At 35.9% G+C, this 9,886-nt stretch overlaps 1 protein-coding gene across 1 annotated transcript; it reads right to left on the reverse strand.

The window, feature by feature from the left end:
• Positions 1-2,013: 2,013 nt before the first annotated feature.
• Positions 2,014-9,495, reverse strand: RAD51AP2 (RAD51 associated protein 2). The gene is made up of 3 exons (XM_025927427.2): positions 6,114-9,495; positions 5,433-5,516; positions 2,014-2,263 (listed from the first exon to the last, which is right to left on the reverse strand). Exons 1-3 carry the CDS (start codon positions 9,388-9,390, stop codon positions 2,145-2,147), a joined length of 3,480 nt encoding a protein of 1,159 aa, XP_025783212.2. The 5' UTR covers positions 9,391-9,495; the 3' UTR covers positions 2,014-2,144.
• Positions 9,496-9,886: the final 391 nt, after the last annotated feature.

Consider the following 9,886-nt stretch of genomic DNA (forward strand, 5'->3'; position numbering starts at 1 on the left):
AAAGAACCAAGGTTCGTCCAGACAAATCTTGACTGTGATGAAATTTGCCTTGTATAACAGACAAAAGAAAAAAATCCAAAAGGGGCTTGTAATAATAATAAAAAGAAAAAAGAGGTAGATGAGGACCCTTGTGGAAAAAAAGTAAAAGGAACATCTTCATAAGACTCAAAGGAATAGGCATATTCCTGAAAATAATCCAATTCCTGATCCAAAATAATTCAAGAAAAGGTCAGTCATTCTAAATAGTTACTAATTATTGAGTAATTACTGCGTATCAGCAAATTGTTATTCATTATTGAGGAATTACTACATATCAGAGCCACTACAAATACATAACATGTATTAGCTCATTTAAACTTCACAATGATCCAATGAAATATTGTTATCACCTTTTTAGAAATGAGAGTTTGCAGGGGCACCTGGGTGGCTCAATCGGTTAAGCCTCTAACTCTTGGTTTCGACTCAGGTCATGATCTCACGGTTCGTGAGTTCAAGCTCTGTGTTGGGCTCCGCACTGATGTTGTAGAGTCTGCTTGGAATTCTCTCTCTACCTCTCTCTCTGCCCCTCCCCCACTCGTACTTTTTCTCTCTCTCAAAATAAATAAACTTTAAAAAAATGAAAAAAAAAAGAAATAAGGGCTTACCCAAGGTCATAAAACTATTAAGAATTCAAAAAGATATAGCTGTTATGAGCAGGTGTAAAAATTTATTATTCATTCACTCAATATTTTACGTGTACTCACAAAGGGCAAGTGCTATTCTAGGCACATGGGAAAGAATCTTGCCTTCAAGGAACTTGCATTCTTTCTAGAAAAGTGTTTATATGTTTAAGAAGGTGGTGAGTTTGGGTGGAGGCGTGGAGAGAAATCAGAGCAAGATATAGAAGTTGGAAAGTACATTGCTAGGGGGTAATAATTAAAGAATACAGAGAAATTGAGATGTTTTTAGTGTGTTTCAGAACCTTGGCTTGTAATAGAATTTAATCCAGTCACATATATTTTGTGAATTGATACATTTAGTCTTCTTTCTGCATTGTATGCTTTCTGCTTTTTAATGCTTTCTTGATGCCTCCTTCTTTCCTTACTTTAAGTAACCAATTTTACTGTTGCTTCTCTGTATAATGTTTTGAAAAGTATTATTCTACTGATGGCTACCTTTAAACTATGTATATTATACATTTCTTTACCAATCTTAAGCAGAGAAAATAAATTCCATAAGGTGGGTTCTCATACATGTTGTCTGTATTCTATCTCTGAGCTTAATACAATGGTAGGATTAAAATGTATTTGTTTTATGAGTGAATAAATTAAGAATAGGTACTAACTACATGATCATAATTCTGCTCTGGGGCCAAAGGTAGACTGTGGGGGAGAAATAAAAATTAGAAAGTGAGGGGTGCCTGGATGGCTGTTGGTTAAGCGTCTGACTTCGGCTCAGGTCATGATCTCACAGTTTGGGAGTTGGAGCCCCACGCTGGACTCTGCGCTGACATCTCAGAGCCTGGAGCCTGCTTCGGATTCTGTGCCTCCCTCTCTCTCTACCCCTCCCCTGCCCACACTCTGTCTCTCTCTGCTTCTCAAAAAATAAATACATGTTAATTTTTTGTAATTAGAAAATGAATCCAGAGAAAAGTAGGAAAGAATTCTTCAGAAAGTGCCTCTATCCCAATCCTGACACTAATTTTGCGGTCTTAAAAATCTTACCCATCCTCTTTGAACCTCTATTTTTTACTTAAAAAAAAAAAACAAGTGGATTAGAACAGTGGTTTGTTACCATTTTTATGAGTCACAGATACTTTTGAGAAACCTATAAAGGCTAATATTCTTCTCTATAAAAGACTTATACATATATATCATGAAAAATAATACGTTGACATGTTTTACGAGATCATGAAAAGCCTTTAATGTATATGTTATAATATAATATAGAAACATCAGTGAAATATTTTGTAATGTTTAAAGGTAATTAGATAATTCACACACACATACACACAAAACCTTCTCCATACTTCATAATAAAGAAAGCCCCAAACTCCCAAACTAAGAGAAAGCATTTAACCAAAGTAGGAAACAAAACACTTATAAATGCAGTGAAATGTTTTGAAATGTTAAAGTCCAATGTCTTCTTTTAAGTTCTCATAACATTTATTTCAGATAGGGATGAAGTTGTTTAAGCTTAGCTTTTCTTGACAAACCAATTCTGATTGGTCGACTGCATGTCTTAAGAGGTAGTACTCTTGAAATTCCATGTGAAAAATTACTACCTAAAATATAAGATAATAAAAGTGCATAAGGGAGTAAAATTGTAGTTGTAGTTTCTAAGCTTAAAAACTTTACTTCTTTTTTTTTCATTTCTTTTTTTTTTTAATATAATTTATTGTCAGATTGGTTTCCATATGACACCCAGTGCTCATCCCAACAAGTTTTACTTACTTCTAATCATGATGTGGAAACATTTACTGAGTCACTGAGCTAATAAGTGCTTTAAATTAATTAGTTTACTTAATCCTATCCCCATTTTTAAAATGTGAAAGTCTCAACACAAAAAAAAGTTAAGTAACTTGCCCACATAAAATAACAACTAAAAAAAAAATCATCATTTCAGTCAGGTAGTCTGACTTAAAAACAATAACAAACTATATAATTAACTTGATGTTGTGGCTTTAAAAACCATGTCATTTTTTTTAGAAGCTAAACAGTAGGCTATGCTGTTAATGATTACATTTGGCTTTAATAGAGACTATTATCAATAATAGAGCACAGATGTATTTCATCTGTTTATGTATAAATGGAGGGCTCTGATTTTGAAAGTTTTATTTAACATCACACGATCATATTCAAAAAAATTTAAAACATTTCATGGAGGTATACTGTTACTAAATCAGTAGAACAGACAGGTAGTATTAACTATGCTTCATAATGAAATACAAAAATACGTCTAATTTTCAGAGTGCTTTTTTAAAAAAATTAATAAACAGTGAGGTACAAATATAAAGCTAAAAATGTATCAGGCTTTCAGCCAGCTTTAATGAATTAGTATGACCTTAATATAATAGCACATTTTACTGAAAATAGTATAATCAGCCTAATAATAATTCTGACAAAAGATAAATGGCATGATTTCTATTAAGCTGAACCAAACAGAACCTGTGTGTTTACCGATGTAAACAATAATGAAATAAAATACAAAGCTTAACTATATGCAAATAGGGAGAAAAAGACACAAAAATAGCTATAAATCAGTTTATGGTACTTTATTCAACATTAAAACTATAAACTTAATTATAAAAAAATAAGAAAAAAAACATTACCGGTTGTTTTCATTTTTTAAATAAAACAAAATTGTTGGGTCGTGTCTGATAGGCTAGATTTGGTTATAAATTAGATAATTTCAGCAATTTATACTAAGGGGACTTCATTATGAGATTATTATTTCAGAGCAAAGCCATGATTAGTCCATTTGATTACTTTTTCAAAGAATAGCTCTCCTCTTTCATGGTCTAATATTACAGATACTTCTGGTGATTTTGCAATGGGTAGGAAATCACCGAACCAATTTATATCAACAGAGGCCTTTTGCAAAGCATATGTCCTGAAACAGTCATCAAGTTGTGGCTATGAGGATACGGTTCCTCATCTCCTTGGATTTCCTACCTTTTTATGAATAGATTGTGATCCCTTTTATTACTACTGTACACCAGATTAATCTATTGCTTTGTGTTACTTAACAATCCTAAACATTCAAAAGTCATAAAATGTATTAGTAGTCTTTTAGAAATAATACTGACTCCAATGTTTTCTAAATCCTTGCAAGTCAAAGTCCACACGCCAGCAGCATCTACATTTGCTTGTTGCAAATACAGAAGCTTCTGGCCTACCCCACAAAATAATCAGAATCGTTTAATAGGACACCCAGGTGATTCATCTATACATTCAGGTTAGAGAAGGCTTGGTGCTAAATGATATATAAAGCACCTGGCACACTGACTGGCCTATTTCCCGTGTTCAAAATAATTTCAAACTACTTGTATTTTGCACACCAGAGAGATAGGAGAGAGAAACAAAGAGAGACCGGATGCCCCGGAATCATGACTGGTAGATGGGAGGCATCATGATGACCAGTGGGTAGGTATCAGAAACATTTCAGCACCAGGGCAGAACCCACCACTCCCCAATGCCTTCAAAATCCCATAGGCAGAAGCACAAGCAGGCACCCACTCCGCCTAGGCAGAATTAATCCATTTTTACTAGGCCCCCTCCTTCCCAGCATTCCCCAACTTTTCCCCTCCACTATTTTTAACAAGTCTCAGAAAAACCACTCCGTTTGTATGCACTTCAAAAGTAAATCCAAGAGGACTGTCCTAACATGGTACTAAATAATCGTGGCTGACCACGTTATTTTTCATATTTCATGATGAGGCTCTTTTCCTTGTGAAGGCCCTGTAGACTATATGGGTTCAGATATTTCCAACACATGTAACGTTTCTTTTCCCGTTTGTGCACATACTTTAATTTTCTTCATACACTCAATTTCACTGTCACAATTGTAACCACGATGACCATATGAGTAGGCGCTCCCTAATCTTCCTTCAAAACCCTCCGGACATTCCTTCCTAATCTTCCTTCAAAGATACTTTGAGAAACGGTCCATGACTAAAGATGTTTTGGTAGATACGTTTCACCTCCATCATTATTCTTTCTAGATCTAGTCTTGTTACCGAGCACCTGCGATTCCTGACCATACGCAAATTTAGTCTTTTAGAAAACAGTTTCCTAATTTCAACCCTACCCTTATCTCACAAGTTAAAATAGATATTAGACTTAGTGTGTTTTATTCAGGTACTATAGACTTTTTTTTTTTAGGCAAAGACCTTTTTTAGTTGTTTAGCTTTTCTTTAGTTTAATTTTTTTAATAGTCAAAAGTTTAAATGCCATAAGTTACATCATGTTAATAATACCTAAATGATATGTTTTTTAATTACTAAATAAAATATCAATATAAAAAGCCCCATAATATTTAAAGAATAGAGAACATGGATAATAAATATGCAATTCAGAATAACATCTCATCAATGAAAAGTCAACTTCAATAAATATCTTTTTTGGTTTTGCCAATTAATGTTACACACACACATTATACATGTATTAACCCCTGTCTCATCACGTAGCTATGGCAACACATCACTGCAAATATTTAAACACAGTTTTGTAGAGCACATTTCCCAGTAATATTCCAAATGGCTGATTGTAGCCATTTTAATATTTAGCTGATTTTTTAACTATTGGAATTTGCATCAGTAAACCATTAACAGTTACAAAAGTGCTAAATTTGTATTTATTTCCTAATAACCTATGTATATTCTCCTCATGCTAAAAACACAAAATGCAATAGTCATCTCAGAAGGTATTCTAGAAAATAACCAAAAATCTTACCTCCCTTCAGTAAGTAAGTAATTTTTTCCTCCCTAAGTTCATCAGAGAAAAAAGCAGGCCTTTTAGGTGGAGGATTTTCACAGTCTGAAAACAATAATCAATATGTTATAGCAAAAAGTAACTTTTACATAAAATGTTAATACCATAAACAAATTACTTTCTCAAAAATGTTTCCTTCTATTGGCTTCTAATATTTGGGTAAATGAAGCCGGATTCATCAAGGCTCCTTTTAAAAATTTTAGCACTTGTAGGGGCACCTGGGTGGCTCAGTCAGTTAAGGGGCCGGACTCTTGATGTCGGCTCAGGTCATGATCTCATGGTTCCTGAGTTCGAGCCCCGCGTCTGGCTCTGTGCACTGACCACATACAGCCTGCTTGGGATTCTCTCTCTCTCTCTCCTTCTCTCTGTGCCCTGACCCCACTCAATCTCTCGCTCTTTCTCTCTCTCTCTCTCAAAATAAATAAATAATCTTTAAAAAATTTTCATCACATGTTACTTCAACTTCACTCTATTACTTAATGTCTGAACAGGATTTCATAGAAAAATAATGTGCATCAATAAATATTATCTTACACTTTACCTCTATCTCCTTTTTTCCCAAAATTATATATTTGGCCTACACAGGAATAAAAGCAGAATTTTTTTATCATGATAAAAAATATTTTAAAACTAATTTCATACCTTCCTTAGAAGTGGAATACAGTAATTCTTCCTCTGCTGCTCTTGAACAGCAATATTCATTTGGAACTTCCTGTTTCCCATTATTGGATACTGCTTTCCATTTAAATAAACTTTGGTGTCTTTTATGCATATTAGGGCATGTTATAGTATCACGGAGCAAAGAAGATACACATATTTCGTTGACTGTAACCATTTTCAAATCTTCTTTCATCTCCGTTTTTACCTCCTCAATATCATTATTTTCTCTAAGGTAATATTCTTGCCCATTGTTTGTTTCTGCAGTGCTTACAATTTTGTTTTCCTTACTGATTTCATGGAACATATGAAGTTCTTCAAGTACTAAATCAAATTTACTCTTCATCTCAAAATTGCTCACTATTGTCTGAGCTTCTGTTGATAAACACTTGGCAGTTAAATCCTGAAAACATTCATTGTTCCCTAGACTCAAATCAGTTTCAAATTGATGATTAACATATTCTGTAGAGTCATTCTTTGGATGAAAATACTCTGAATTAGCTAACTCACTTTCTTGCAAAACATGCTCATATTCATTTCTGTCAGCTACATTATTTTGATTAATATATTTGGTTTCTTCCGCATTTACTTTTTTACTCATTAGTGAAATTGGTTGCATAGAAAACATGCCATCCATTAAATAAAAATTATTCTTCTCTTCCTTTTCTATCTTAATGTCTTTGTTACTTTGGCAACTGTTTGTTAAACTTTGTGCTGTGACTTTTACTTCCTCTTTCAAAATTGAGTCTTGTTTTTTCCCGTTGATTTCACTTAGCAAGCTCCCAAAATTTAGAACCTGCATTATAGTCCCAAGATTGGTTTGTTCACTATGGTTTATGTCGTGGTTTGTTGGTATGGCCCGGGGCCTAATATTGAAGAAATCTTCAAATATGCACTTAAAACTAATGCTGATCTTATTATGCTCCTTTTTCCTTTCAGTATCTAAATCCTGGTTATACATATTTACTTCATAAAATTTTTCATTACTATATCTATGGTTCTGTATAAATTGAGAACCAGATTTAACATGTGTTTTAACAGCATTAGGTGTACAGTGAGTCCAATTTTCCTCATTCATGAATTGTTCAGGACAACTCTTATTCTTGTAAATGTCTTTTGTCAAAGAAATTTCATCCATGTCATCAAAATCCATTAAAAGAGGATTTTTTTCATATGTTTCAAAAATTGGAAAATGTTTATTTTTAGTCGCCATAGTGAAGGAAGGTTTTTTCTTAGACTCTTCAAAAGCTTGTTCAGTTTTAAATAACTTTCTTTTTCTTAACATAGGTTTCATGTTACCTTCTAATAGTCTTGAAAAAGTTAAAGTCCTTGCTAGATACACAGTATGATTTTCCACTCTACTATTTTTTGAATAATGCAAATACATTATCCATTTGACAATGCATCTCTCTTGTAATTTAGGATCATTTTCAATTCTAATGAAACAGTTAAAGTTATTCAGCAAAGAAGCTATGTTGGTTTTCAATATGCTATTTAGAGGTCCTGAAATACTGGTTTGTAAACATACACTTAACATATCATTTTTTCTATTGACATTCATATTCTTAGTTATTAGATTTTGAAGATCAACTCGCTTCTTATCCTTGAAAATTTCATGCCAGTTTAAAACATTATCATTTTTTTGATTTCCTGAGATATTTTCATGAAAATTCAAAATTTCCATAATGGAATTTTCAAAAACTTTGCTTAAATGAGAGCCTTTTTGTGTAGCAGAATATCTTAATTGTAGCATATTGTTGCTTTCTCCTTTACCATTTAACTGAAAAAAACTTATTAAAGCTTTTTGGCTACCAAGTGTTCCTATCATGAGAGGCTTTGATTGTTCTTCACGTGTATTCAGGGCTTTTGTATAGTGATAATCTCCTTTGCTTAAAAGATCTATTTCCACTAATTGTAGAAAATTCAATTGTTCTCCAGTTCTTTTAACATTTTCACTTTGAGTCTTGTAATTACCCCAAATCCAACAAACTGCCCCTATTTTTTCTGAGATGTGACTAATATTAGAGCCCTGGCTTTGAGACTTTTCTAATCTGGTAAACGTATGAATGTCCAGGCATGTTTCTGCTTCTTCCAAATTTGCAGTCCCCAGTATTATAGTGAAATTCTTTTCAGAGTCTGTTACATCAGATTTGATACTACTGTGGTTATAGTAGTTTAAACCGATCAAGTCTTTTTTTCTCACACAAATATTTTGGTTGCTGAGTGACTGGTGGTTACTTTCATAGCATGCAGAAAAAATATTTTCTGCATCGGCATCCACAATGTTTTTATCATCCTGTAACTTTTGCTTCTTAACATCAGGTCTATTTGGGGACCAGTAAACGTTTGTGAAATCCCTAACATATGCCTCGTTTTTGTCATTCTTTTTCTTTGCTGTTCCCTTTAAATAGACAGAGGACATTTTGCTATTTAAATCAGTTGGAAACTCAGGGATACTTATTGTGCCTCTATCTCTAAAATAGCTGGCTTTGGCAATTTCCATGCTGGGCTGGTTTTGAGATTTTGATATATTTAGTGCCGATGCTGAAATGTTATTTTCCTTTTTATGAGATGGCGTAACACCGTCAGCTTTCCATCTGCACTTAATATCAAGAAATGGTGATTTGGTTTCCTTGTAAAAGGTAACATCCCCAAATAGGTTTTCTGTCTGTTTCACATAACTATCGTCTTCCTGAATACCGTCCCTCCCTTGCACTGAATATTGTTTTCCAGCCGCATTTCTTTTAACTCCATGGATATCGTCTGTAGAGGGGTTGGGCAGAAGCGGACGGACCTCTGCTCCAGCTCTGTCACTGCGGTGCACACCGAAAACCTCTTTGTCATTCAGTCCTGCCTCACAAGACTTTCCAGAAGCCCTCAAACCAGAATCAAAACTGCGTGAGGGGAGAGGCTGCAAACAACTATTCACCTCAAATTTGCCCTTTGGGCATCTCGGACTACATATCTGCTCCCCACCGACTGAGTTCTCCACACGCGAGTCTGTGGAGTTACCAAAAATCACATTAGCTGAAAGGAGAAGGGCCGGGAAGGGTCTGGGCGACAACAACTGCCAGGCTTTTTCCACCTCAGACAAGCGAGGCACCAGAGGCAGCCTCCACTGCACCTCAGAGGCACTGCCGGGCTCCGTTAGACGGGGCCGCTTACTTCGGGGCGGTCGGGAATCAGCGTCCTCAGGAGGCGGTAAGGAGGTGGCAGGCTCCCTGAACCCGGCACCCTGCGCCGTGCACTGCGTGAAGGACATGGCAGCGAACCGAGATGTTCTGACGAAGTCCGGCCGCGCTGCAGCCTTTTAGCCGGCTCCAGACGGCTCCGCCTGGTCACGCCCCTGCCACGCCCCTCGAGGCCGGCTTCGGCCGGGGCCTCAGGGAAAGCCCCCACCCGACCACGCCCCAGCCCCGCCCCTCCGCCGCCCGGCCCCGCCCCCACTCTACCTGAGGTCCTGGAGCTCGGGTAGTCTCTCCCTCACAGCGCAGAGCCCCGGGGCCGGGGCCGTTACATTGTCTATTTTTAGCGCCTCTTGCGGGTGCTTGGACTGTAGCCGGTCTAAAGATTTTCTTCCCTCTGGTAGAATTAAGGGGAAAAGTCAGACTCTCTCTCTTTCTCTCTCTCTTTTAATTTGTGTCTCGTTTAATTTGTGAACAGAAACAGTTTTGCCTTTAAAATTCTAAAATTCTGTTTTCCTCGGAAGCGGCTTCTCCACAGTTGCTCTCGAGAGTCTTCTCTAGTAAAAAACAAAC

Source organism: Puma concolor, chromosome A3, assembly GCF_028749965.1.
Source record: "Puma concolor isolate L17-30 chromosome A3, mPumCon1.1.hap2, whole genome shotgun sequence".
NCBI classification, from domain to species: domain Eukaryota; kingdom Metazoa; phylum Chordata; class Mammalia; order Carnivora; family Felidae; genus Puma; species Puma concolor.